We start from the raw sequence: 27,733 nt of genomic DNA, 5'->3' as shown, positions 1-27,733 counted from the left end.
TCCGGGCGGCCGGCAGGGACGCGGGGCTGTGCCCGCGGCGGTCGGGAACGGCCCCCGGCGGTGCCAGGAACGGCCCCCGGGCCGGCGGTTGGGCCGGGAGCGGGTGGCGGCCCCGGGGCGTTGGGGGTTACAACGAGCGGCGCCGGGCCGGGCGTTAGCGCGGGTGCGAACGGCCCCGCCGGGAGCGCGGGCTGATAAAAAGGCGCTGAGCTCGACGCTCTGAGGCACGGGGAGGAGGAGGAGGAGGAGGTTTTGGGGTGTCCTGGGCTCGGTGTCCTTGGGGCTCGCTAAATTCTCCGCCTCAGACGCTGCCCGGCATCAAACGCAGCTGAGCCCCCAGCGCTGGTGCCGGGCCAGGCCGGGCAGGATTTAACAGCTCTGCTTGGCGCCTGCAGCGCCCCGCTGCAGCCAGCCCGCAATCCTGTGGCTGCCTACATTAAACAGCCCCAAAAAAAAAAAAAATTAAAAAACACAACGAAGCCAGAGTCTTTCTTGAACTACTGAATAATATACAGCTGACCTGTTCATTCTTGTTGTGTATGGGTACAGGCGCTGAAGCCCTCACAAGAAAACGCAGGGGAGGTAATAAAGGAGCAGGATTCTTTCTTGTGTCTGCATGAAAACGGTGTTTAGTGGAGGAGTTAATTTACTCGAGCTCCTTGTGCAGCGGCTGTAACGGGAACAGCAGCCGGGGTGATCATGGTTTTGTGCAGCAGAAAGCTGGGGTTTGTTTCGAGGGAGAGTTTCTCACACCACAGCACTCTGAACCATGATGAATTTAGGTCTTTGCAGGGATGTGCTTGCCTGTGTCACTCCTCCCTCCCACAACAGCAGCATTGTCCCAGGTTCTGTATTCTTGGAGCGCACATTGATACAAAAAGCACCATTACGTTATTTTTATCCATTGATTTTTAATTTTTTGAAGTCTCTGGAACACGTGGCTTGTTTTGTTATCTCCAAGGCGGTGGAAAGGCAGCCAGCCCCTTCCTGTGCTCATTTGCATGGCCCTCTTTGCCTGGAAGAAATACCTGTTCTCTGGGACAGCGTGGCTTTGAAATAGGATACTGCCTGCAATCTTGGGGGGAACTTCTGACTTCAAAAGAGACACCACTGCAGCTGGAGCTGATCCTTAAAAACAATGAGGTGTGTTAAGGAGTTAGTGATGTTTAATAAAAAGTTAAGGAGAAATGTAATCAGCTCTACTCTCTCACCATACCCCAGCATTTTCCTACCCTGCAGCCCTGCAGAAAGGTCATTTGGTGGAATTATGGCAGCAAAGGCAAAACAATTTCTGTTTTCCTCTGCTTTACTATTGCTGAAGTAGGTGACACATGATGGTTGAACCATCATGTCTCCCTACTTGAAATATCTTAAATTTTTACTCATTCTGTAACAACTAAATAAAAGTTTCTGATTTTTAAAAATCCACCTTTAATCTGTACAAAGGGTTCTTTGTCTAAACAGAGCCCAGAGTGAAGTGAAATGCAGAGTTCTGTTCCTTCAGCTTGGAGGTGTGTGGAGAGCAGCAGTGTCCTGGTGTTCACTTTCCACATCTTTTCAAACCCAGAGCTGTTTGCTCCTCCTGTGATCAAAGGATGCTCACCTGCATCTCTGGGTTCTTTCAGAGGCCTGGGCAATTATCTTGTGTTCACGGGCTGAACACTCAGCATTCAGGGCAGAGCTCTCTGCGTTTGTTATGGACAACAGGCAATGAGAATTGTCTCTCATGTTCACTGGTGAACAGCCCACAGAATCCCAGAATCATTTAGGCTGGAAGAGACCTCTGAGACCACCAACCAAACCTGTGACTGATCCACACTTTGTGAACCAGCCCAGAGCACTGAGTGCCACATCCAGTCATTCCTTGGACACCTTCCAGTGCCTGACCACACTTCCCATGGAGAAATCCCTCCTGATGTCCAAGCTGCACCTCCCCTGGTGCAGCTTGAGGCCATGTCCTCTCTTTGTGTCACTTGCTGCTGGGAGCAGAGCCCAAATCCACCTGGCTACAACCTCTCACTCACTCCTCAGGCCTTCAGAAGCAGGAGAAGTCTCAGGATGAGAAGCTGGCCTTGCTGAGAGGGCTGTTGTCACTCAGGTGATCCCCTGGGCTGGCTGCTCTCGTGGCAAGCACAGCTGCAGCCCTGGAACTGGCACCACCAGCCCTCCCACATCCTCCCAGCTTCAGCCAGTGCAGTTGGCACCTGGGTGCCCTGTGCTTGCCCAGACACAGCTCTGCCTGTCACACCCAGCTCCTTCTGAATCACACCGACAGGCTTGTGCTCACAGGCACAACTCGCTGCAGGTCCTGGGCTTTAAATATTTCAAAAATAAATATCCATGAGTGATTTTGCATAAATGAGTAGTGCCGGTTGGTTCACGAGGGAGACCTTTCTTCCCTAGGCAAGTCTAGGAAGTCTTTTAAAGTAAACACATCCACCAGTTACCAGAAAACTCTGCTGTAAACTGACAACTGTTTCTAAGAGGTTGTTGCCAGTTCTTACATCTGTCCCCAGGATAATACAGGCTGGTTTGCTTTAATCCTCAAGACTACATGGCTTTAAGTTGGAATCAAACAAGCATGAACTCAGCGTGGCCACAGCCTGTAATCCTCAGATTTTACCTTTTTGCTGGCCAGGGGCTTGGAGAACTTAATAAATGTATGACTCTTCCACAGCATGTCTGTCTTAAGGAATCTGATTTAAAGGCTTACTCTCCAAAGGTTTGATGATTCATCACTTGTGATAGACAAGGAGAAATATGAAATATGGCCCATGTGTACTGCTGTAACTCCACTGACATTGGACATCTATCATCAACTACCATTGGTATTCTACTCCTAAAGTATTTATATCCCATTATTGAATTCCTCGCAGTCTTAAAGTGTATTTCTCTTCCCAACGACTTTATGAGGTCAGGAAGAACAGTCACAGTCAGGAAAGGGAGCACAGAGGGTGTTCTGCTCTGGTCTTGCAAGGAAGATTGAGAAACTGAGCAGTTCCCTTCTCAAGCCATTGCCAGAACCCCAACCCAGTGCACTACATTTCTTTTCATCTGCACCCTGTTTGCTTGCTAATAAAAATTGATACCAAATGTCCCCCCTTGGAGACAGCTGGCAAAATACAGTATTCAGTGTGCTGGTCTGCAGGTTGGAGCTGAATTTGTTTGGTATCTTTGTATTTTCTTATGAAGTGTTGCTCTTTTTATCTGCACCACAACCTCCAACTGCTTTATGAATTCATCTGCAGTTGAGTTTATCCTTCAGAGCATCACACTTTATCTCAGGTCTTCATTTATATTCATCAGTGGGGATGGAAGTAAAATTTAGCTTTAATTCAAAGGCTAATTTAGGTTTCAGTGTATGATTAACATTCCACAATTACTACCATCAAAGTCAAGCATATGCATAAGTCTCTGCAGGACTGGGGCCAAAACATTTTCAAGTATCCACTTATTCAATACATTTTATATAAAGAATTATTCTTATCTATTATTTATGCAAGGGCCTTAACTAGGTAAATCTTGACACAGCTAGGCCCCTCTCTCCATATAATTACTCCTCATCTTTTCATCTGGTTTCTGCTTTGCCTTGTTATCTAATTCCTTGGGTATGAGAACAGTTCACTAACTGTAAATACAATTTACTCTCAGGAGCAGCAGGAATATTCAGCAATCTCCAAACCTAAGTTTTCAGATAATGTGCAACAACTCCCAACAGGTAAGATCATCAACTGCATAGTTTGGTAAAATGAACCATTAAAGAGTAATCAACACTAAATCATAAAAAGCTCTGCTAAATTATAAATTATTGCAACACATCCAGGAAAAATACTGATTTTTCCATTAAATACCATCATTCAACTACAGCAAACAAAGTCCAGCTAGTCCACTCAGCCAAAGTGGAATCACCAAAACTTTAATACTATATTTCTGGCATGCAATACATACATAATTAAACAGTTTAAAAACATGTACAAGTGCAGTACGCATAACGCAAAGGCAGCCCTGCTGTGGATTGTGTCTATCAGGATGTTCACAGCACCAGTCATAACATTCGCTAGCAAGAAGAACAGTAATTGATTTTTGTTAATAGCACTAATCAGGCACAGCTGTGACAGCTTGTCTTGCCTCCCCACTGGCTCGGCCTCCATTCCGTGCTTTTTCCCGGAATCAGGGGGCTGCACAACCTTCCAGCAGCAGGGCACGCTGGACCCCTTGACCAGCAGCTTTGTGAACAGCAGGGCGAGGTCAGCGAGCACAAAGAAGCCCAGCAGCAGCAGGCAGTGGGCGAGCACCCAGGTGCAGAAGGGCAGGTTGGCCACGCGGCGGGACACGGGCTCCGTGCACGCCTGGCACAGCTGCAGCAACACCGAGAGCACCACGACGGCCAGGGCCAGCCCCCCGAGGGCTTCCAGCCAGCCCCTCACCGAGCTCCTGCGCTGCAGCAGCCACAGCCCCACCTGCACGCTCGCCAGGTAGATGGCCAGGTAGCCAAAGAGGGAGAACAGCCCTTCCCGGTTGGCATCGAGGAAGCCGAGCCGGGAGCCCCGGCCGTCGCTGCCGTGCAGGATGAACGCCTTCAGAGAGGTAGTGCTGAGGAGGAGCTGGTAAGGCACAGCCACAGCCAGAGCCACGAGCCAAGCCTTGTGCTTGGGGAATACGGCTAAAAGCAGAGAGGCTGCGAGCCTCACCAGCGCCAAGGTGAAGAAGAAGTTCCAGTGCACGCCGTACTCCGAGGTGTGCTCGTGGTACTCGATGGATTTGACGCTCAGCAGCCGCCCAGCGCCGAGGGAAACCAGCGGCCACACGGAAAACACCTGCCTGGCCAGGCTGGAGAACCTGGGCTGTGTCCCGTGAGCCTTCTGCCGAACCTCAGGGCAAACGAGAGCATTTCCAAAGATGAAGGCTCCCACCCCGAAATCCATGGCTCCGGTGCCGTAGGTCTCGGCCTTGGCGAATCGCCGGGGATACTGCGGGAAATCCACGGCCAGAATGCTGATGGATGTCAGCACGTTGACATAAACACGGAACACAGTTATTGCTGGAATGCACTCGGGGTCCAAGCAGGCCTTCTGGAATTCTTTTACAATTTGCCCAAAGGGCGCTCTGGCCTCCCGTCTTGTCTGGCTGTATATTTTGGAAAATATTCCGGCACAGAAGGCAGCAAGGATAGCTGGTATGAAAAAGAGGATTGGAGACAAGATGGTGCAGGAGAACAGGAGAGGAGACACCAGCACCAAGAAGTCCAGCAGCAGGCTGTATGTCCTTGAGCTTACGGGTTTTCCGTGGTGCAGGTAGTACAGGATCAGGAGGAGCCCTCTGCAGAGCAGGCACAGCGGAGGCAGGGACAAGCCTGCGGTAATTTCCAGCAAACTCGTTCCGTTCAGGTTGCTGATAAAGGCTTCTTTCAGCTGTTTTTGGGACATTCTTCTTTCCTCCTCTGAAAACACAATACGTGTACTTGAGGTAGCTTTGTAAAACGGGTCTCAGAACTCCTTAAAAATGAATCAGTTCATTAAAACAATGCTGATTTCAGAAGTTACTGAGTTGCTTTTCAATTCAAAGAACACAGAGCAGCACTGGAGCTGACCTGGGAAGCCAAGGACAGGCACAGGCTTGAGGAAGCTCCAGCATTTTACATCCTGCTGCATTCCAACAAGACGCTTTGTACGTTTTGAAGGGAGATGTCTAAAACATCAAATACTCCACTGAATATTCACATCGTGAATAATCTTACTGCTCTGCAGAACATACTTTGCCACATCCTCTATGGTCCAAATGGCACAGATACGTAAAAACATAATCCTGCAGAACATTGTGCTGCCTGGTGAGTACAACCAGCAGCCGCATCCCCCGGGGTGCCTTTTTACAGCAGCAGAACCCCGCGGGATGGGAAAAGCGTGAATTAATCAGGGGTTGTGCTCAGGAGAGGGAGCTTACCGGGAGCGGGGGCACGGATGGCGCTGCGGGGCCCGAGCGGCGGGGCCCGGCCGGGCCGTGAGGGCGGGACGGGGTGAAGCGGGGCCGGGGTAAAGCCGGGGCAAAACGGGGCCGGGGTGAAGTGAGGCCGGGGTGAAGCCGGGTCCGGTAAAGCGAGGCCGGATGAAGCCGGACCCGGTGAAGCGGGTCCCGGTGAAGGCGGTCCGGATGAAGCCGGGCCTGGGTGAAGCGAGGCTGGGGTGAGGCCGGTCCCGGTAAAGCCGGGCCGGAGCGAGGCGGGTCCGGATGAAGCCGTTCCCGGTAAAGCCGGTCGGGGTGAAGCCGGGCCCGGTAAAGCCGGTCCCGATGAAGCCGTTCCCAGTAAAGCCGGGCCAGGGTGAAGCGTGTCCGGGTGAAGCCGGGCCCGGGTGAAGCCGGACCCGGTAAAGCAGTCCCGCGTTCTCCGCCCGCACTTTCGCCGCTTCCGCAGCGCCCGAGCCCCGCCCCCCTCAGCCCCGGCCCGCGCGGCCCTGAGGGCACCCCGCGCCCGCCGCCCTCGGGGCCCGCCCGTGTCCCCGGCGTGTCCCCGGTGTGTCCCCCGCGTGTCCCCGGTGTCCTTTGGGTCCCCGTGTGCCCCGGGATCTGCCCGCACAAAAGGCTCCGCCGGGATGGATCGGGCAGGGCTTTGGGGATGGGAGCGCGCCCGGCACTCCGAACTGACTCCCCAGTGGTGTTTTCGTGCGTGAGGGAGGAAATTCGGGATGGGATGGGAATAACAGTGGAAGAGGAAGGGGAATGGAATAAGAAGAGGAGCTGAATGGGAATGGAATTAGAATAGAATGGAATTAAAACAGTTAGGGTATAATAGAACAAAATTAGACTAGAATTAGAATGGAATAGAATGGAATTAGAATAGAAAAGGAGTGGAAGTAAAGGCAGCTTCAGCTGCAGGAAGGACAGAATTCTTCCTGGCGGTGTGACTGGAAACTCAGCGTTTATCACAGAAATTCAAAGGGCCTGACTCACCTTGGGCTGGCTCCCGGAGATTTTCAGAGGAAACAGGAAGGGGACAACACAAACTTCTCCCCGTCACTCCCCTTCCCAAAGCTCCTCTGGCACTGTCAGACCCTCAGATCTGCCCAGTTTCTCCAAACAGGAGGAATTGAACAAGTAGTTGCAGTTTCTTGCCAATAAAACTTGATTTATTAAAGAGAAGCAAAGCATTTTATTCCTGATGGAAGGGAAGATACACAATTCCCTCCAAAACAGCTTTATTTTCAGGGGCAGCAGCACATGACCATCACTCTGGGTAGGATTTCCATCTCCCATGTCACTTGGGCCCCCGGGATCAGTAATTCTGTCTGAAGTCTTTGGGATTTGCTTGTGGAACCCTCTGGAGAACGCCCAGAGTTATTTTTATCTAAATTCCTTTCTATTTTCTTTATTTAAGCACTCTCCAGTGTGATTTGAATGAAGTACCCTAAAGTAAGGGCTCTCTTCAGTGTTCCAGTCCACAGGCCTGGACAAGATGCCAAAGCAGGTAAAAAGAAAAGCAGGAATTGTGTGTGCTAATTAAATGTTACTGCCAGGAGAGAATTCTTGGCTTATTTCCACACAGCCAAGATTAGGTAACTTCTAATGAATATTCACCCCTGCTTCATGAATTGACTGGCCCTGTTTGCTGTGGGTTTGGGCTGTATTAGAGACACCAGGCAGTGATTTTTGTTGTGCCCTGGGCTCTGACAGGGCAGGTGCTCATGCAGGCAGCAAGCACATCCTAAGGGTGTTTGCTCAGGAAGGTGAATGGACACGAGAGTTGGGATTTACTGTCAAATATTCTTTTACTTTTGGCTGAGCAGGGCAGCAGAACCAAGCCCTTCCTCAGGCCTTGCAGTCTCACAGTGGGTTTAACTTGCCTGCTGTGACACAGGAGCACGGGGAGAAAGGGGAATGGGCAGGAGCTCCTCAGTCCATGCAGTGTTTCCTGATTGTGGTGTCTGTTCTCTGACAGCAGCAAGCTGCTTAAAGCTCATTCAGAGGAGAATAACACAAATCACTTGGATGGCAGGGCTTTACTGCGTTGCTAAGCTTTTTATTTCCCCTTGCTGTGTAAAATTCTGTATCACTGGAAATGAAGTATTTATGCTGTCTGCAAAAGATAAAAATTCGCCTAAATGAGTAGCTTTTTTTTTTTTTTTTAGGAACGTGCTAAGTGGGGTTTGGAGTGCATTTCCCATATATTAATGAGCTCAGCTCACATTGTGAGAATGCTGCTGACTAAATTTAGCATTTTCTGTACAAAAAAGGTGATGCTGTCCATGGGTTAGCTTGTGGTACAGGTGAGCAGGGATAGTTTGGAGACCTTTTTGTCAAAGAGGAGATAACAAGAGGAGTGTACAGAGTGCAGAAATCAGGACTGGCATCTTTTCCATTCTTCATTTGCTCTTCTAGCCTCTCCTTTCCCCAGAAATGGCAAACAGGTCCTGGAATCTCTCTTCTGGCTGGTTTCCCATTACATACAACAAGTGTGTCCTTCCAAATAATGTTGTGAAGGACATGGGAGCCCAGAGGCTGAGATTTGAATATTTTAGGTGATTCCAAGGGGACAAAACTCCAGCTAAGGCAGGGCAGCTCTTCCCCCAGCACCACTCCTGTGATGTGTGCACTCTGCAGCTTTCACCCTGAAAATGAGAGTCTCTGCTAGGAAAGCTGCATTTGTTTTGGCTTGCAGGGGTTTCCAGCTGCACCTGCAGCCAGCCCTTCCTGCCTCCCTGAGCCCAGGGCACTGCTTGGATTGAGTGCATCACATGCAAGGCTTAGAAGTGAGCCAGTTGCAGGAACATGGTGTGGGGGTGTGTGTGTGTGTGTGTGTGCAGAGCTGCAGTGTGAGCCCAAGGCCACGTTCTCTGAGTGCCTTTGCTCACAGCCAGAACCCTTTTCTAACATCAGAGCAGGAGGAGGAGCAGCTCTCTCTCAGGTCTGGCTCCTGCTGAGACTGAAATTTGGTGACATGGAAGCAGCAGAAGAGCTGGAGCAGGGGATGAGGTGAAAGTCCAGCTCTTCACCTCTCACTGGTGCTGATGTGATGTCCCCTCCAGGAAAATGGCCAAAGGGAAGATTCTCTCATCCAGAATGACCTCAGTGAATCATTTGAAGAAGAAGTTAGAGCCTTCCTCGGTGATGAAGAGAAACTGCATCTTTTTGATGACCTCACCAAGGTGAACCCAGTGACAACCAGGACAGGTGAGCAGCCAGGGAGTGTCTGAGGGATCCCTTTCCCTGCTGGCCACTGACACGTGGCAGCTGCTGCTCTCCCTGCATTAACACCATCAGCACAGGAGTTCTGTATATTACACTCTCTTGATCACCTCATTCTCTATTAAACCTGGTAGGTAACACACCTGAGACTCTTGTTACCAACAGGCACAGCACAGGTCAAACACACTTTGCAAAAGATGCTGACAGAAGGTGTTGCTTTTCAGTTCTGAAATGTCTTCAAGCAAGATACAGAGTCAACCTGTTCTATACAAATGCTGGCTGCAGCCTGGTGGCTTTAAATCCTTTCCAGCCTTTCTCCTGCCTCTACTCACCTGAGCTCATGAGGGAGTACCACGTTGCACTTTGTCCTCAGGTAACCCTTGTGTGTGAGATCACTGACCTTCTGCAGAGGCCAGGTGTCAAACTGCTCCAAATTTATCTGAGAAAATACTCCCACAGGAAAAACCCCATTTCTTGTGAAATATTAGTTCTGTTAGAAGAGCAGTGCTGTTTTCAGGTGAATTTGGCATGACCCTTGCTATCCATTGCTGTTGAACTGTGTGGTTATTGTACTCTTAAATGTGAATATTCTCTTTCACTGCCAGGATTTAAAGCCTCACATCTTTGCAGTGGCTGAGCAAACCTACAGGAATGTCCAAAAGCAGATGGACCCTGTGAACCAGTCCATCATTGTGAGTGGAGAAAGTGGTGCTGGGAAGGTAAGGAAATGTTTTTCTGTGACATTGCTCTCAAGTTTTGAGCTCTGCCAGTGATTTGTAGTGCAGAGTAGTGCAGTGAATGAGCAAAGATGAATTAAAACCCCTCTGGCACAGCACGTAGCCAATCTGCCCAGCACGACTCTCTTGAAATGTGTGTGAAGCATTAAGTGATTGCTGCAGTTAAACACACTCTGCTTAATATAGCAGCTCTTCAGGTGACATCTGTCATTTCTGGAGGGCTGGGTTTGAATCATTCAGCAGGAATTGCACCTGAGTTCATGCCTCAGCCAGGTCTGTCAGGGAGCTCTGTGAGTCTCAGCAAACCCTCTGTAAAGACTCAGAGCAGTGGATTCAGCTCCTGCCCTGGCCCTCCTGTGATGGTCCATCCCTGCTGGGACAATGCTGAGGGTATTTTAAAGCTGCTTTGCTGAATGTTAATGACTCAAAATCCATTCACATTCATTCCATCCCAAGGCAGTAGCTGTTCATTCTGGCTGAGCTTCCAGATGGTGACACCTCGGTGGAGCACTCCCACTGCAGCAGCACTGAAATGTGTCTGTGGCACAGAGAGTGCACTGAACCAGAGCTCTGAGCCTGACACAGTTCCTCTCCTTAGCCTCCCCTCCACCTGCACACGTGTTTCCAGGAGGCAGCACTGCTCCACTGCCAGAACTGATGGCATGTTAAAGACAAAGAGCTACTGTCACATCTCTCCCTTGCAGACCTGGACCTCTCGCTGCCTTATGAAGTTCTATGCCTCTGTTGCTGCCTCAGTTATCTCCCCAAAAGGCAACGAAACTGTGGAAAGGATAGAGAAGAGAGTGCTGGATTCCAACCCTGTCATGGAGGCATTTGGTAAATGTGGCTTTTTTAGCAGCAAAGTGAAGCAATGGGCACTGTGGGAATTTCCTTTGTTCCCACATGAGTCTAAGCTATCTCTTGCTCCTCTCCTTACAAACAAACTCTTCAAATACTGGAGCTGTTTACAGAGCACCCTAAATACCTGTGTGTATTATATAAATATCACACCCATGATATAAACACCTGTATTCCTGTGCTGCATGGCAGAGTGGGACCACTCTGATTGTCTGTGTCTGTCACAGGGAACGCCTGCACCCTGCGGAACAACAACAGCAGCAGGTTTGGGAAATACATCCAGCTCCAGCTAGACAGGTGAGAATTACTGGATAAAACCTCACCTGTTGTCTTGGTCCTTTAAATCTTTATCATTTGTTCCTTTAAAGTTTATTTCTGAAATCTGCTATAGAATATTTTATGTCTTTTAGAGTGTATTTTAGTTTGCTGGCAGCTTAAACTGTTATTATTTTCCTTTCATTTTTTTTCTTTTCCTACAAACTCTTACCTGATCTCTAAGAGAGAGCAATGGAAAATAGAGATGTAGTTAAGAACTCTGAATAAAATATGAAAAAACTGAAGGTGAACTGTAAAGCATTTACAGTCAGTTGGTCTCAGAACAACACAAGCCCTCTTGGATTCTGTGAAGAGGTTTTGTTGAAATCTTTGCTCTTTTTCCCTTTCCAGATTCCATCATCTGACTGGTGCTTCCATCCAGACTTTCCTTCTAGAGAAAACAAGAGTTGCCTATCAGGCTCCCAATGAAAGAAACTTCCATATTTTTTATCAGGTTTGCCTACAGTTAATTTTGCTGAGTATTTCTGACACACAGCAGGGATGGAATCACCAGATTTAGCACAGTTGCAACTTTTAATAGTTACCAGTTTCCCTGTCTGCCAGGCTTCCAAATTAAATCATCCTCCCAGTATGTTATTCTTCACTGTCTGGGAGCTGTAAACTCCAAAGGCAGAATTCAATTTTTACCTTGTTTTCTGTCTCCAGATCACAAAAGGTGCTACTGCAGAGGAGAGGCTGGAGTGGAACCTTCCAGAAGGGGCTGAGTACCGCTGGCTGCCAAATTCTGAAAGAAACTTAGAGGGTAAAGATTACCTTCACTAATTAATGAATCAATCCATTAATAATGGCTGGAACTTTAAAGGGAGGCAGGCAAAAGACATCCTGTTCAATCAATCCCCTGGGCAGCCAACAGCAGATGTTTTGCAAAGCCACCTGCATTAATGGGATTCTTTCTAAGTTTCACTTGGCACTATTAAGTCTTAAAGCTTAAAATCAGTCACCTGGCTTAAACCAGCTGGTTCTGGCCTGGCAAATTTGCATCTCTGTGGCTTTGTTTAGAAACTGTCTTGTCTTTGCTTGTGCCTCACCTGACAGAAAAAACAGTGGGCTGGTTCTGCAGTTTGAGTGTGGGATTTACCCAAACAGCTTCCCTGCTCCCCACTGACCATTCCAGCTGGATGGGATGTGCTGAGATGTTCTGCTTTCCCCTCTTTGTGTGCTTGGCTTTTTCAAGAGCCCTGTTTGGCTTTTCAGAGGACTGCTTCGAGGTGACCAGAGGGGCAATGTTCCACCTGGGCATCGGCCGTGCCACGCAGAGCAACATTTTCAAGGTCAGCCCACAGCAGGGACAGCAGGAGGACGTTGGGAATGTGTTCCCAGGGTGGGATTGCTGCTGGGATGGATCCCTGTCACTGTGCAGAGCTGCTGCTCCTCCCTGCAGGGCCCTCAGCTGCACACCAGGCTGCACAGCTGAAGGTTAGGTCAGAGCTAAAAGTGTGCACCTCTGAATTTCAGTTTGCCTGCAGGAGCTGCAGCATTAGGGAAGCACACAGAGGTTTGGGGTCTGTTTGCTGCCTCCTGTGCAGGAATGTGCAGGAGTGGCCTGCTCCAGGCTAAAGGAGAGCTCAGGGAGCCTGCCTTGGGGGGAGCTGTCCTGAAAAGCTCCCTGATTGCATTCCAGGTGTTATCAGGCCTTCTGCACCTCGGGAATGTTCAGTTCTCCAACCCAGTGGATGAATCTCAGCCTTGTGAACTGGAAGACAAAACCAAAGGTGAGGCAACAACCATGCCATGCTCCAGAGCCTTGGTAGTTCAGTGCAGATGCCCAAGGGAAAGGATTAGAGAAAGGAAAGAATGGAGAGAATTCTTTCCTCTATTTAGTGAGTTAATTTAGATTTACTTATTATATTTATTTCATTGTTAACATTCCTTAAAATTTATTAAATCTACCAAATTTTCACTTGAGTAACTTTAACTATTATTACTTTTCATTATTAATTCCTTTTAACTACTAATAAGTCTAATTACTTTATTAATAACTTAATTTTGAAAATTAATGTATTTGTTTAAACAGTATTGAATTTATTGCATTATAAATTACTAAATCAAATTTGTTTAATTTAAATTCATTTAATTCAGAAAGAATTCCTTATTAAAGAAAAGAATTTGAGCAATAACTCTCCTGCTGATAGGAGACAATCAAGGCTGTGAAGAGCACAAAATTTAGGTGTGTTTTTGTGACCAAACAAAAACCTAATGCTCCCCTGCCCTGAGAGATAATATCCTTCCCTGACAGGTCAGGGCAACTGCAGCATTACCCAGTGATTTCAGGAGGATTATTGGCAGAATGTGGCTCTTGTTTGTAATCTTACTCTGCCATCACAGGGCTGGCAGAAATCTGACCCAGAGGGAGAGCAGGGCTTTTCACAGGAAAGCTTGGAAGTTTTCATGATAAAGACCAAAAGACCTGACAGCAAATCTGTTAAATTGCAGCAGAAGCAGACGTTGCTCTGCCTGTCTTCAGGATCTGGATTTCCTTCAGAGCTAAAACTGCCCTGAATAGTGAAAGTCCTGCTACAATTTCACATTGAGTGCTCTGAACTCAAACTACTTAATATTCAAATAATTTTGAATGCAGCTCAGCTGAGAAAGATCTTAAATGCTTTGTTAGCAAATATTCTTCTGCACTTCTTTTCTATCCCCAAATCCCTGCTTTTTTTCCTGGTCATGACTGATTTATCTGTCTGGATTTTGAGGTCCCTGCTCAAAAAAGGTGAAAACGTAACAAAGACACACCTAGAGAGAAAATCAACTTCAGTGTGGCAAACTTCCGCTTTTTCTGGTATTCATTTTAAAGACAGAACACAAAATTCTAGGGGCACTCTGTATCCAAATGAAAAGTCTGGTTTTGCAAAACTTAATCCCAAGTTTGGGTAGGAAGATCCAAAATCCACATTTCAGTTGTGGAGCTGATGGAAGTGGCATTTTCCCACACAGTCTCTAGACCTTCCTTGTTTTCAGAGGCATGAACACACCAGGTAACCTTGCACTGTTTGTTCTCCTGAACAAGAGTTTGTGAAGGCCACGGGGGATCTGCTCCAGATTCCCACTGAGGAGCTCCTGGAGTCTTTAAGGATTCGAACAATCACTGCTGGAAAACAGCAGCAGGTGTTCAAGAAGCCGTGCTCCAGAGCTGAGTGTGAGACCAGGAGGGACTGCCTGGCCAAAATCATCTATGCCAGGTAAGGATGGCCTAATCCAGGTGGATTTTGGGAGGGATTGGGGAGGCCAGAGGGATTTACTTGCTGCTGTTTCATGGCAGCACATCAGAAATTCCTCTTCCTTCCAAGTGACACTGATGGAAACAGCAGTAAAAGAAACAATTCTGATTATTGCAAGCAAGCAGCTTCCAGCTAATCCCACTGTTGCTGTCTGCAGGTTGTTTGAGTGGCTGGTTTTGGTCATAAATGAAAACATCTACACAGATCCCTCAGTGTGGACCAGCTTCATAGGTATGGATATCCCACCTTGGTTTAGCTCAGGGGCCAGCAGCCCCCCAAGCTGCTCCTCAACTAAAGCTCCCTGTCCTCCCACATTGCTTCCAGGTTTGTTGGACGTTTATGGGTTTGAAGCCTTCCCTGAGAACAACTTGGAGCAGCTCTGCATTAATTATGCCAATGAGAAACTGCAGCAGCACTTTGTAGCTCACTACCTGAAGGCACAGCAGGTAATGCCCCAAATTGAAGATCAAATCTTCAGTATCTGATTTAAAACAGCATCTTTTTGTCACTTTAATTGCACTGCTGTGCCCCTGGTCAGATGGAACTTTCAGTCAGTAATGGCACAGAAGCAGTGGGAGGCAGCAGTGGCTTGGTAAAGAGGGGAGTGTGGGGCAGTGGGAATCACCCAGCTTTGTCCCTTGGGGACTGGAGATCTGTTCCCAGCCCCTCTGGATCTCTGCCTGTCACACTGCTGGCTTCTCCTCAAAGAGCTGAGCACTTGAGAGTAAATTCTTGGGGTAAGTGCAGCCTGAATTGAGATTCTCATGGAAGTTTCTGCTTACAGCCATGAAGCATAAAGTCCCTAAAGAGTGGAGCTTCTGGGCTGAGCTTGGTGTGATTCAGAGCCCCCCAGAGCCCTGAGCACGTGGGACCTGTGGAGGCCTCCTGCCACAGCTCCCTGAACCCAGCCATGCTGCTGCCTTTAAAACAAACCCCTGTTTTAAATAAAGCTCCAGCTTTTATCCTTGAGTGAGGAGGCACACAAATGCTGTTTTTTCACAGCAGAGAAGGGTTTTTTGCACCATGCAGCCCCTCACTGGTCACACACTGCTAATTCCAGCTCTCATCTGAGTGCCCTGCAAGGTGCAGAGTCCCTGCCAGGCTGCTGCTCTGCCCCTCCCCACTGCAGATCCATTACCAAAATGCTCTTTGCCATTAACTGGAATCAGGGAAATTATTTTCTTTATGGCAGCAGCGTGCTGGCACCTCCTGCCTCACAGCAGGGTTTTGTCAATTTATTCAGGAGTTAAGTACTTCTTTGACTGCCATTTGTGCTTTGCTATTGCCAGGCTGCTTTCCCTGCTGCCCTGGTCAGCATGCCAGGGGTTAATGGTCAGGGAAGATGGAAAGCAAGTTCAGGCACACAATTGCTTTGCTTGAAACAGCTCCATGACCTCTGTTTATAGCAGCCCTCCCACTCCCTGCCTGCCCTCTTACCTCTGGATCTGGCTGTCCCCCAAACCACTTAAATGCCATTAGTGGCTGTGCTGAGCAAGCTTTTGGCAGGAGGCTTTTCAAATAACTGCCCAGAGCTTGTGCTTGTTAAACACTGCTGACAGTTTGTCCTGTAATTCAGCATAAATACTGTACCAATTATTCCAACCAGTATCTCCCTGCACTTCCTTTCACATCAGGCTTTGCTTTAAATGGGGCTCAGTCAGTAGAGCCTGGCACACAAAGGTTGGGCTGGGGCTGTGTCCCAGTCCAGGGAAGGAGTTCTGCGTGTTCCTTGTCCTTCAGGGAAAATCTCAGCACGGCCAGGACAGGCTTTGTGTGACTGTGGCCTTTGTTTGCTCTCTAAAGCAGCCTTGCAGCTCACTCTGATAAATCCATGGGGTTCCCAAATCCTCAGATAAATTGTTCCAGCAGGTTCTGATCCACACCCAAAAGCCACCTGGGGTAGAACATCCTCATGTGGGTTGTTTTTTTTCCTCAAGCTTGGTGTTGACCTGGAGCTGAGCTGGGATTAACTCCTCAAACAGGACCTGGATCAGCTGCCCAAGGCACAGAGTTCTGAGCTCTGGTGCCCTCTGCTGCAGAATAACCCCTTCCCTCTTCCTGCAGGAAGAATATGCAGCTGAAGGCCTGCAGTGGTCATTCATAAACTACCAGGATAACCAGAACTGCCTTGACCTGATAGAGGGAAATCCTCTCAGCATTTTTTCCTTGCTGAATGAGGTAAGTGTGATATAAACCCCTCATTTTTTGGGCCCAGGTTCCTGCCTTTGTCCCACACCACCAAGGAAAACACAAACAGTAAATTAATAAAAAACCTGTCAGCTATAAAATTTCTACAGTGCTTCAGTTTCACAAAATCATGCCACTGCTTCCTCCTGTTCTGAGTTGTCTTTTTCCCTCTGATCCTGGATGTTCTGATTCAAATATGAAGCCTCAATGACTTCTTCCCCCCCTTCCTTCCCAATATTTCAGGCCTTGCATACTCAAAGCAGCTGTAAAGGTAAAATTGCTGTGATTTGAATGTTAAACGTTGTAGCTTTTAGAGTCAGTTCTTTGGGACAAATAAGAGATGCTGCAGCTGTGTGTCCTTTGCAGGAGTGTCGTCTGAACAGAGCCTCCAACACTGACCTGTTCCAGACCAGGATTGAGAAAGCCTTGTCCAGTAATCAGTGTTTAAGTCGAGATAAGTTCAGTAAGAAGCCCAACTTTATCATTTCACATTATGCTGGCAAAGTCTGCTATCAGCTGGCAGCAATGGTGGAGAAAAATAAGGTAGGTGTTTGCAGAAGGAGCTGTTTAAAAAATCTTAAAAGTATCTTACAGGCCTAAAGTGATTTAAGTCAAACAAATATATTCAGTGCTGGGTACTGGACATAACTTGCTGCAAAGAAATCCTTCAGGCCTTGTGAAGCTGGGTGATGTCCTTGGTGTGATTCTCTGAACCACCAGTGAGCAGATGCTTTGTTACAGCTTTGAGCTGGGGTTGAAGGGAACCATCACCAAATCAGGGCTTCTTCCATTCCTGGGGCATGCAGAATTGTTAATGGCATCAGGGCATTGTTATAACTACAAATACAGCACTTAGTGCCCAAAAAAATTCAGGTATATTTATGAGAAACAAGAGCTGGGCCTGACTGCTGAAAGTGCTCAAAGTACTCAAATTTTGGCCATCAGGGAATACCTGAAATGTGAAATAGTCTGCAGAGAGGAGGGTCCCTTCTCAGCTCTGACATCCCCAGCACTTATGGCAAGTGCTATTATTTATTTAGCAATAAAACCATCTCTTAATTCAGAGGAATATTTCTAATGCCTGCTGCAGTCTGTTCTTTGATTAAACCACTCCTGAGAGCTGGAGCTCCCTGAGGCTGTGTAACAAGAGCAGTGATGGGAGCAGTTGTACATTTGACTGGATTTGCTGAATGTTCAGCCAAACATTGTTTTCTGTTCCTAAATCTGACTGTGAATGAATGCACATCACCAGATTTGAAACTGCAGCTGTGCTCACATCAAATTGGCATCAGAAATACACTTCTATCTCTGTATGTGGAATTCTTAGTTATTTTCAGAGTGCAGGTGCCTGCCAGGTCCACATACTGACAGGTCATGTCTGTTTGCAGGATGCTGTTCCACCAGAGCTGGTGCACGTTTTGCAGAACTCAAAGGATCCTTTGCTTCAAAAATTATTTCCTGTGACAGAAAAGAACGAAAATAACACCAAAACCCAGAACAGAGCAGCTGTTGTTACAGTGGTGTCCAAGTTCAAGGTACATTCTCTTCAGGTTTCTGCTGTAATTTTGGAAGCTTTGTGGATTTACCATCAGCAATTTAATGAAATGAATCCAGAATGGATTTTCTGCTCAAGCTGTCCTGTGGAAGTGCTCTGACACTGAGTCTGTAAAGCCCTCCTTGCCATGAGCAGCTTCACAGGGTGGATGGGAGATCGGATTTTCTGCTCAAGCTGTCCTGTGGAAGTGCTCTGACACTGAGTCTAAAGCCCTCCTTGCCAGGAGCAGGAGGTGGATGGGAGATTCCTGAGGAGGAGGAGCCCTGATGATCCCTGTGTTTGCTCCTGCAGAGCTCCCTGGAACATCTGATGGAGATTTTGAGCAGGACCACCCCCCATTACATCCGCTGCATCAAGCCCAACGCTGACTGCAAGGCCATGACTTTCAGGAGAGAAGAGGTAACTCTTGCAAAGCCCTTCCCAGGGCTTTGCCCTGGCTTTCTTAGGACCTTCAGTCACTTGCAGAGCTCTTTCCACAGCACATTTTGAAACAGCTCTTCCAGAGTCACTGAGGTGCTTGTCCAAAACAGCTCCTAAGCACAGCAGCTCTTCCAGCTGCACCTTGCTGGGGTGATTTGGGGTGCTGCCCTCCCACCCCTCAAACAGGTGGAGGGGATCTGAGCAGCCCTGGGCTCACAAACACCTTCAGAACAAAACTGTGCTGCTCCTGGATCCAGGAAGCTGAGAAGCTTTGGGAGCAGAGCAGCAGATGCTAAAGCTGTAACCAGAGAACCTCATCCGATGGGCAATCAGGCTTTAAACACCCCTGGAATCTGCTGAGCCTGGAAATACCAGCACTGAGCCTGGAAATACCAGCACTGGTTTTTCACACCCTGCTGCCTTTGGATGCCCAGGACAGGGCACACAAGGAGCAGCTTCCACAAGAGCCAGCTTTGCCTAAACCATCTCAATTTGTGCCTCAGGTTCTCAGCCAGCTCCAGGCCTGTGGAATAGTGGAAGCCATCACCATCAGTGCAGCAGGTTTCCCAGTCAGGTAAGTCCAGCTTCTTCAGCATAATCCATTTCTATAGCAATTAGTGGCATTTAGTTATTCAGAAGAGCTTATAAGGCAGGAAACCCAAATATTTTGCACCATCAGCATATCCAAGCACAATTCCTGCCCTGGCTTTGCTACTGTTACTGGGAAATCTGAATTTCAGATCCTGCCCTGGATCCACAAAGCCATTCAGGAATTTTCCCCTTCAAAGGATGAGTTATTTACCCTTCAGTAATGGTTCTTGCCTGGAATTCACTGCACATTTTGTCTCCCAGGATCCCTTTCCAAAGTTTCACTGAGCGCTACGAGCTCCTGAGGAAATCCTGGGGCTCCAGTAAAAAAAGAGTGTGGGATAAAAGCAGCTCTCATCCTGCTGAGAAAAAAGGTCAGTTTCTTCAGGTAATCCCTCTGCCATCAAGTACAATTGTCACTGCCCCCATTTGGTGTCACACAGATCAGGTAATTACTGTATTCAGCACCATTCACAAAATATTTCTGTAACCTATCAGCAACCTCTGTTTCTAATTTGCTTAACGCTTCAAATCTTACCCCTCACTGCTGGTTTTCTGTGCTCCTCCTGGGTGGAACAATCAGTTACTGATGTGTCTGGGGTTCCCCTCACCCAATAGAATTTTATTTACAGTTGATTCTTTAGTAGACTTGAAAACCACTTACTTTTTGCTTTATTTTCCTTTTCTTTCTCCCCCCTCCTTGTTTCCTTGCTGAATCACTGACCTTCCAGCTTACCTGGACTCTGCTGCTTCTTCCACCTTTTGCAAACTTCTCTTTTTCTAAGCAAGAGTGAGGATGGACTTTAACAAACACAATCCAGCCCACAGGTAATGCCTTTGCTATGAGCTCCTGAAAGGAGGAGCTCATCAGGTGCTTACATTAAATATTGAAGGTTATTGCAGCCCCTTTCTGTGCCCCCAGTGAATCCCCTTTTTCACCCAGTGGGTCAGTTCAACCAGCAGCAGCTGTGGGAAGCAGGACCAGCCTGTTCAGATGGGTAAAATTGGTGGAAATCTGTTCACCCTGTGGAAATGGGGTGAAGTAAGGAAGTGCAGGCTGGAAAATTACTTACACAGTGGATCTTTCCCCCTCAATTACAAACCCATTAACTGCAGAGCCTCTTTGTGATGGGTTTTTAGTCCTTTATATCTTGAGGGGGTAATAAGCTGCAAACAAAGCAAAACAATTGCCCAAACACAGGGATAAGCTTTTGATTCCCTTATCAGCCCAGCCCCATGAACATCATCAGAGCCACCAGATGTCTTCCTGTAAGCAAGAATTGCTTCTATTTGTTTTCAGGACCTTAAAATGCTCTCATCTCCTTAGAAATATTTATAGCAGAAAAACAAACAGTATCCAGGATGGAATGATGCAAAACCCATCCAGCCTGTGCATGCAGGAACTCCTGCAACAACCTCTTGTTCCAGGTCTGAATTAAGTCTATCTCTATTTCCAAAGAGATTCATCTGGCTGACCTGTTTGTAATGTATAAAATTGTGCACTGTGTCCCAGAAATGGCTTTAATAACCTGTAATTGCTGCCATAAATTCCTGCTCAGTACAGGACCCCATAGCTGCTCCCAGTGCCCTGTGACAGCTGTACAATTGTGTAGAATTTGTTTCCCCTTCCTGCACTTTTCAGTACATTAAGGCTACAATTCCCTGCCTTTTGTTCTTTGCTCCCACAGCTTTGAGTTTTGAGTGTTTAATGGGATTTTCTTAGGCCTGAGCTGCTCAGTCTGTTCTTAATGGCATTGCTGCTGCTTTCTCCTGCTTCCATGTGGGATGCTTGGAATGGGAGAACACCTGAGCCTGGTTCAGTCTGAAATGACAATTTTACCTGTGGAGAACAGAGGTGATAAGAGATGAGAAGCCCCAACCACAGCCCAGTTTAAACACCCCACACTGGTTTCCTGCTTGCTGGCACCTGGTGGAATCTGTGCTGTCACATTTTAGCCTTAACACAGCCAGATCAAGTGCTCCCAGCCATCCCCTCTTGCTGCAGGTGTTTCCCCTCTTAAATGGCCAAGAAATCTCAGTGCAAAGACAATGCCCTGGCCCCCATTTCCAAATTTGTGATGCCTTCTCCTCACTGTTTCACTGGCAGGTGAGACTCCAGGGATGGGTGATGGCAGAGCACCACGTGCTGCTGTGCTGGAGATCCTTCAGGAAGCTGTCAGGGGACAAAGCCCTGCTCTGGCAGCAGGGGATGGAGCAGGAATCCCCTCAGTCTACTGTGGCAAAACCAAAGTGTTCCTGGCCAACTCCCTGGTGAGTGCTGTTCCTTGTTTGAGGCCTCTGAGTGCTCCTGCCTCAGGGCCATTCTGGCACAGGCAGAGGCAGAGCTCCTGCCAAGCCAGCGTGACCAGAGCTGGGCAGTTTCCATCCAATTATTAAACTCAATCAAGCACCCATGAGAATCCAGCTCTGCCCTTTGTGTAATGGCTCTGTGTGTTGGACAAGGTGTCAGAATCCCAGTAAAGATGGCAGCTTTGCTCAGCTCCACGTGACAGATGTGGCTGCTCCATCAGGCCCTGGGAAAGAGAGGAAGGAGTCAAAGGCACTTCTGCTAAGAATGCAGCCCTAGAAGCAGCCCCTCCAGTGGAGCTGGGTATGAACCTGCTGCTGCTGCTGGGACTGTGGGAGGCTCCACTTTCCTTTCCAATAATTTCTGTTTTAATTTCCATGTTGTCTGAAAAGTGGAGTGCTGTCACTTCCCAAGGCTAATCCAGCAGCCATGGGACACTGGAATGAGGCTGTGGTCCCCTGGCAAACACCCAGAGGCTGTGAAAGAGGGAAGAGCACAATTCCATCCCTAACTCCAGGCTCCTGTTCCCCACTGCAGCTGGAGCTCCTGGAAGCCAGGAGAGCAGAGGTGTTAAATGAGAAGGCATTTTGCATCCAGTGCTGCTGGAGGAGATTTAAAGAGAAGAAAACAGCAAAGGAGAAACGCTCTGCAACTCTCATCCAAGCAGGTGACTGGTAGGGCTGAAAGTCACTTCCCAAGGCTAATCCAGCAGCCATGGGACACTGGAATGAGGCTGTGGTCCCCTGGCAAACACCCAGAGGCTGTGAAAGAGGGAAGAGCACAATTCCATCCCTAACTCCAGGCTCCTGTTCCCCACTGCAGCTGGAGCTCCTGGAAGCCAGGAGAGCAGAGGTGTTAAATGAGAAGGCATTTTGCATCCAGTGCTGCTGGAGGAGATTTAAAGAGAAGAAAACAGCAAAGGAGAAACGCTCTGCAACTCTCATCCAAGCAGGTGACTGGTGGGGTGGGGCTGAAGTAACAGAGCAAGGGACACCTCCAGTCCCTCTGGGGGGTTACAGTGGCACGAGTGGCTAAGTGCCACCTCCAGTGTGTGCTAGAGCTGCTGAGATTCTCTGCACTCAGGTTTCTCCCATCCACTCCTCAGCTGTTCGTGCCTGGCTGGCCAAGAGTCGCTTCCAGAGGCTGTGCAGGGCTGCCCGTGTCATCCAGCAGGGCTGGAGGAGGTGGAAGGTGAGTCTGGGGCACAGGGCAGCACTGAGGAGGAGCCTGAGGCTTCTCAGGGTCTGGGAAAGAGTAACAACTGTGAGAACTGCAAAGCCAGTGCTCCAGAAAACTCCTCTCCAGCTGAACAGGAATGCCAGTGCTGCACAGCTGCTTCTGGCTCATCCTGCAGCACAAACTCATTCCTTACCTGCATGGAAATTGGGGTGTGCTGTGCTCCCTCTTTATAGACTCAGCTTTGCAGCCTGAGCTGGCCCAGGACATGTGAGAATATTGTCACTGTGTGTTTTCCAGGCGAAAGCGGCCGCGCTGGCAGCAGCAGAGCTGGACGAGGGGGAAGGAGGAGAGGAGCTGCCAGCCCCTGGAGCTGCCCTGGCCAAGGCTCCCTGCCCTGTGGGCACAGCGTGGCCTCTGCAGGCACAAGTGCAGTTGTGGCCCCTGGGGCTGGTGCTGGCTGCTGCCCCTGGCAGCGCCACGGGGCCGCGGCGGGCGCTGGCGCTGCTGGGCTGCCTCGGGGGGCTGCAGGAGAGCCCCAGGGGCCACCAGGGCTGTGGCATCGCCTCCATCAGAGCCCTCCCACAGGTACCCCCTCCCTCCTGGCTGCAGCCTGGCATGGCATTTCCCACTGGCTGGCACTGCCTTCCCTCGGACACTGCACTTCCATCCACCCTCGGGTCTGGGGGGGAAACATTTTTGTGTTTGCATCAAATTCTGTGTGCAGGGGCTGCCACAGCTGCTGCAAACTGTGCCAGGCCCAGAGCTGAGCACTGAAACCTCCAGAGCCTGAGCTGACCTCAGCCCAGTTCACAGTGCTGCCATTTCCTCCAGTGACCATTTGTGGGGACTCCTCTGGAGTTCTCTGTCCTCGTGCCCCCGTGGTTCACACACCCCAGAGCTAAATGTGAGTAACAAAACCAGCTGCACCTCTGGCTGAACTCTCCCCTCCTGTCCCTGCAGGGCCCTGTCAAGTTCCACTGCAGGAGGTCCCCCCTGCACTTTGCCAACGTCAGCCCCCACTCGGAGGCGTTTCCCATCACGGGATTCAACCAGATCCTGCTGGACAGACAGGAGCTGCTGCCCACATAGCTCTGCCCCGGCCTTGGCCTCCAGGAGGGCTCTCTGCAAGCTGCTGCTTCCAAATCACTCACAGTCCTCCTCTGCTGCTACCTCAGAGCTTCCACAGCGCTGCCTTGTACGTCCAACGTGAGGGAATGGGACACCCTTATAATGCACATTACAATAACATAAATTAAATTTACTGGGGGTGGGGGCAGCTCCTGCTCCCCCCCACGTTACAGGAAATATCAACACTATGGGAACAAATCAATTCCAACAGATCAGGTGCTTGAAGCAATGAATACTGGAACTGAATGCTGCTGGCACTGCAAATAATGCCAATAAATATTCCTGATTCCTGCAACCCTCCTGACTGCCCACGAGTGGCCCCAGGGGCTGAGCAGCAGCCAGCTGCAGCACAGGGGCAGATGTCTCAGGGAAAAGCAAGGCTGGGCTCTTGCTTTTATCTACAGAACCCAAATCTGTGAGCTCTCACAGCTGCCAGGTGTGTGCAGAGCTCCCCAGACAGCACCACCCTGCCCAGGGGCTCCCCAGGAGTGCTCTGAACCCTCCCTTGGCTGCTCGTGGCCCTTGAAAATGTTCAGCTGCTCTGTGTATGTCATTTAAAATAAACTGCTCAATGCCTTGTCAAGGTGTCTGGCCCTTCCCAACAACCTCGAGTGAACAAAAACATTTCAGGGTCCTCGTGGATTAAAATAAATGCGAATATATTTAATATTGTCACTGTGAAGTAACATTTCCTGTGCCGCCAGCATTTCTGTGCCAACAGAAAGAATCTGTTGAACTGCCACAGAGTGTCCAGTTCAACCCCCCACTCCAATCCCAAATTTCCATGCAGGTAAGGATCTAGAAATGAGTCCCAGCAGCCAGCTGAGCTCAGAGCACTGACACTGAGGGCACAGTGACCGAGACACACAGCACAGCTCTGGCAAAGCTGTCCAGTTCAACCCCCCACTCCAATCCCAAATTTCCATGCAGGTAAGGATCTAGAAATGAGTCCCAGCAGCCAGCTGAGCTCAGAGCACTGACACTGAGGGCACAGTGACCGAGAGCAGCTCTGGCAAAGCCCACACAACAAAAACCTCGATGCCAAAGGAAGCAGCTCAGTGGGGCAGCAGGTTCTCCTTCTCCTCGGGGGGCTCCACGATGGCCAGGCAGCAGTCGGCGAACTCGGCGAAGAGCGGCTCGCGCATCAGGCGCCGCAGCAGCGCGCTCCTGTCCCGCGCGCGCTCCAGCCCCAGCAGCAGCTGCCGCAGGTGCGGGTTCCGCAGCAGCTCCCGCAGCTCCGCGGACTCCCCTGCGCCAGGGAGGGGGGAACAAACGGAGTCAGAGCCGGGCGGGGCCGGCAGAACCGCCCGGGGCCACGGAACGGCCGGAGACCGCGGGGAGGAGCGCAGCCGGGGAGCTCGGTCAGCAGTTCACAAGTGCAGTAGTGGTGGAAAGAGAAATGGGAAGGGGAATTTAAATAGTGATGGAAACTAGGACAATAAAAATTGGGACAATAGGAATTTGGCAGATTTTGGACAGTAGGATATTTGGACAACAGGAATTTTGACTATAGAAATTTGGACAGTAGGAATTTGGACAATAGGAATTTGGACAGTAGGAATATGGACAGTAGGATATTTGGACTATAGGAATATGGACAGTAGGATATTTGGACAATAAGAATTTTGACTATAGGAATATGGACAGTAAGAATTTGGACAATAAATTTTGACTATTGGAATTTTGACAGTAATATTTTGGACAGTAAGAATTTGGACAGTAAGAATTTAGACTATAGGAATTAGGACAATAAGAATTAGGACAATAAAAATTTGGACAGTAAAAATTTGGACAGTGAAAATTTGGACTATAGGAATATGGACAGTAAGAATTTGGACTATAGGAATTTGGGCAATAAGAATTAGGACAATAAAAATTTGGACAATAAGAATTATTGGACAGTGAAAATTTGGACTATAGGAATATGGACAGTAAGACTGTGGACAATAAGAATTTGGACAGTAAGAATTTTGACTATAGGAATTTGGGCAATAAGAATTAGGACAATAAAAATCTGGACAGTAAAAATTTGGACACTAAAAATTAGGACAGTAAGAATTTGGACAGTAGGAATTTTGACTATAGGAATTTGGAAAATAAGACTTAGGACAAAAAAAATTTGGACAGTAAAAATTATTTGGACAATAAGAATTATTTGGACAATAAAAGACAATAACAAGCAAAGAGTTACAGGTGTCCCACTCTGCCCAAAGCAGCCCCTGCTAACAGAGGATTAACCCTTAAAGCAACAGCCTGTTGTTCATTCAGGGATCTCAAACATTCCTTTCACACCGGGGCGTTTCTGCTCAATTTCAGCTGCCCCCATCTTGTAAATCAATTTTCTGGGCTCCTCAAGGTCTGGGCCTTCCTGACAAGGAACAACAACAATTCTCCTCGTGCCATCTCAGTGTTTTTGTTGTCTCCATCCAGAGAGGACAACGCAAAGAATCTCTGGATTATCTCTGCCACTCTTTGGGCTGGTACAAAAAGTATCTTACACATGGCTTCTACTTTAATATTGTGCTAAAACCTGCATTTACCACAGTGCTCAGAGGAGATCAACACAGCTGAACTCTGGACAGAACACACCCAGCATTCGTGTGATGTTTCCCGGACCCAATCCCATCCCATCCCTTTCATATTTCCCAATCCCATCCCAATCCCATCCCTTTCACATTTCCCAATCTCATCCCATTCCTTTCACCTTTCCCAGACTCAATCCCATCCCATTCCTTTCATATTTCCCAATCCCATCCCAATCCCATCCCATTCACGTTTCCCAATCCCATCCTATTCATGTTTCCCAGACCCAATCCCATCCCATCCCTTTCATATTTCCCAATCCCATCCCATTCATGTTTCCCAGACCCAATCCCATCCCATCCCTTTCATATTTCCCGATCCCATCCCAATCCCATTCCCTTCACGTTTCCCGATCCCATCCCATTCCTTTAACATTTCCCGATCCCATCCCAATCCCATTCACATTTCCCGATCCCATCCCATTCCATTCACGTTTCCCGATCCCACCCCATTCCTTTAACATTTCCCAATCCCATCCCATTCCTTTCACGTTTCCCAATCCCATCCCATTCCCTTCACATTTCCCGATCCCATCCCATTCCCTTCACGTTTCCCGATCCCATCCCATCCCATTCACGTTTCCCGATCCCATCCCATCCCATTCACGTTTCCCGATCCCATCCCATTCCATTCATGTTTCCCAATCCCATCCCATTCCATTCACGTTTCCCAATCCCATCCCATTCCATTCACGTTTCCCGATCCCACCCCATTCCCTTCACGTTTCCCGATCCCATCCCATTCCTTTTCCCACCTCCGCGCAGGATTTTTGGATTCCTTACCCAGCAGCTGCAGTTTCTGCGGCGGGACGCGGTCCTGCTCCTCCTCCTCGCCCGGGATGTCCTCCGGAGCGCGGGGGCTGCCGCCGGGGCCCGGGGGCGATCCCTGCCCGGCTTCCTCCTCCTCCTCCTCCTCCTCCTCCCGCCGGGCAGCGGGCGCGCAGCGCTCTGCGGGCACAGCCGCGTTAGCCCCGCTCAGCCCCGCTCACCCGCCCCCCCCGGCCCGCACTCACCGCGGTGGCTGCGGCAGCACGGCACGGAGCAGCTGCGGGGAGAGGCGCCGGCCCGCGCCCCCCGCTCCCCCCGGCCCGCCCCTCGCTCACTAAGCGGCTGCACAGCGCGGACAGCGGTACCGGGCCGCGCCCGCCGCCCCGCACTCCGCGCACGGCCCCGGTGCCCGCAGGGGCTGCCGCCGGGGCCCGGGGGCGATCCCTGCCCGGCTTCCTCCTCCTCCTCCTCCTCCTCCTCCCGCCGGGCAGCGGGCGCGCAGCGCTCTGCGGGCACAGCCGCGTTAGCCCCGCTCAGCCCCGCTCACCCGCCCCCCCCGGCCCGCACTCACCGCGGTGGCTGCGGCAGCACGGCACGGAGCAGCTGCGGGGAGAACGGCGTGAGGAGCGAGCCCGGCGCCGCCGGCCGCGCCCCCCGCCCGCCCCTCGCTCCCTGAGCGGCGCCGGCCC

The 27,733-nt window shown here is 49.5% G+C and overlaps 3 protein-coding genes across 7 annotated transcripts in view; 1 reads left to right on the top strand and 2 right to left on the bottom strand.

Moving 5' to 3' along the window:
- Positions 1-3,876: 3,876 nt before the first annotated feature.
- On the bottom strand, positions 3,877-6,420 carry PIGW (phosphatidylinositol glycan anchor biosynthesis class W). 3 transcript variants are annotated; one of them, XM_039720970.1, is made up of 2 exons: positions 5,591-6,420; positions 3,877-5,495 (listed from the first exon to the last, which is right to left on the bottom strand). In XM_039720970.1, the coding sequence occupies exon 2, from the start codon at positions 5,424-5,426 to the stop codon at positions 3,906-3,908; it is 1,521 nt and encodes a 506-aa protein (XP_039576904.1). In that variant the 5' UTR covers positions 5,427-5,495; positions 5,591-6,420; the 3' UTR covers positions 3,877-3,905. The 3 variants fall into 3 exon arrangements, with proteins under 3 accessions (XP_039576904.1, XP_039576902.1, XP_039576905.1); XM_039720968.1 differs by having other exon boundaries at positions 3,877-5,440; XM_039720971.1 differs by having other exon boundaries at positions 3,877-5,440; positions 5,941-6,420.
- Positions 6,421-6,638: 218 nt separating this feature from the next.
- On the top strand, positions 6,639-24,189 carry MYO19 (myosin XIX). 3 transcript variants are annotated; one of them, XM_039720719.1, is made up of 25 exons: positions 6,639-6,657; positions 7,370-7,459; positions 9,018-9,162; positions 9,402-9,550; positions 9,783-9,896; positions 10,619-10,751; positions 11,000-11,069; positions 11,439-11,541; positions 11,754-11,850; positions 12,303-12,379; positions 12,730-12,820; positions 14,119-14,290; positions 14,487-14,560; positions 14,654-14,775; positions 16,394-16,507; positions 16,883-17,059; positions 17,905-18,051; positions 18,363-18,470; positions 18,995-19,065; positions 19,344-19,453; positions 21,187-21,350; positions 21,925-22,054; positions 22,493-22,578; positions 22,864-23,151; positions 23,527-24,189. In XM_039720719.1, the coding sequence occupies exons 2-25, from the start codon at positions 7,448-7,450 to the stop codon at positions 23,653-23,655; spliced, it is 2,883 nt and encodes a 960-aa protein (XP_039576653.1). In that variant the 5' UTR covers positions 6,639-6,657; positions 7,370-7,447; the 3' UTR covers positions 23,656-24,189. The 3 variants fall into 3 exon arrangements, with proteins under 3 accessions (XP_039576653.1, XP_039576654.1, XP_039576655.1); XM_039720720.1 differs by lacking the exons at positions 21,925-22,054; positions 22,493-22,578; positions 22,864-23,151; positions 23,527-24,189 and adding an exon at positions 19,811-19,907 and having other exon boundaries at positions 21,187-21,316; XM_039720721.1 differs by lacking the exons at positions 21,187-21,350; positions 21,925-22,054; positions 22,493-22,578; positions 22,864-23,151; positions 23,527-24,189 and adding exons at positions 19,811-19,907; positions 20,768-21,168.
- Positions 24,190-24,336: 147 nt separating this feature from the next.
- ZNHIT3 (zinc finger HIT-type containing 3) overlaps positions 24,337-27,733 on the bottom strand; it is a 3,754-nt gene continuing 357 nt past the window's right edge. Inside the window, exons 2-5 of the mRNA XM_039720725.1 lie at positions 27,616-27,647; positions 27,060-27,224; positions 24,715-24,943; positions 24,337-24,582 (exon numbers count right to left, since the gene is read on the bottom strand). Of these exons, the coding sequence (XP_039576659.1) occupies positions 24,750-24,943; positions 27,060-27,224; positions 27,616-27,647 (391 nt within the window). The 3' untranslated portion in view covers positions 24,337-24,582; positions 24,715-24,749. The remainder of the gene's footprint in view (positions 24,583-24,714; positions 24,944-27,059; positions 27,225-27,615; positions 27,648-27,733) is intronic.

This window comes from Passer montanus, unplaced genomic scaffold, assembly GCF_014805655.1.
Source record: "Passer montanus isolate IOZ18808 unplaced genomic scaffold, ASM1480565v1 scaffold44, whole genome shotgun sequence".
NCBI classification, from domain to species: Eukaryota; Metazoa; Chordata; class Aves; order Passeriformes; family Passeridae; genus Passer; species Passer montanus.
The sequence above is the reverse complement of the archived record's forward strand: the minus strand, read 5'-3'. Positions and strand labels throughout refer to the sequence as shown.

Bases quoted from the DNA above. Each gene is read 5' to 3' on its own strand.
- PIGW (XM_039720968.1), bottom strand. From the start codon at position 5,651: ATGCAGCAGGATGTAAAATGCTGGAGCTTCCTCAAGCCTGTGCCTGTC. The intron at 5,441-5,590 runs GTCAGCTCCAGT...TTGTGTTTTCAG, and splicing joins GCCTGTCCTTGGCTTCCCAG to AGGAGGAAAGAAGAATGTCC.
- MYO19 (XM_039720719.1), top strand. The intron at 9,163-9,401 runs GTGAGCAGCCAG...GTTGCTTTTCAG, and splicing joins CCCAGTGACAACCAGGACAG to TTCTGAAATGTCTTCAAGCA. The intron at 11,851-12,302 runs GTAAAGATTACC...TTGGCTTTTCAG, and splicing joins TTCTGAAAGAAACTTAGAGG to AGGACTGCTTCGAGGTGACC.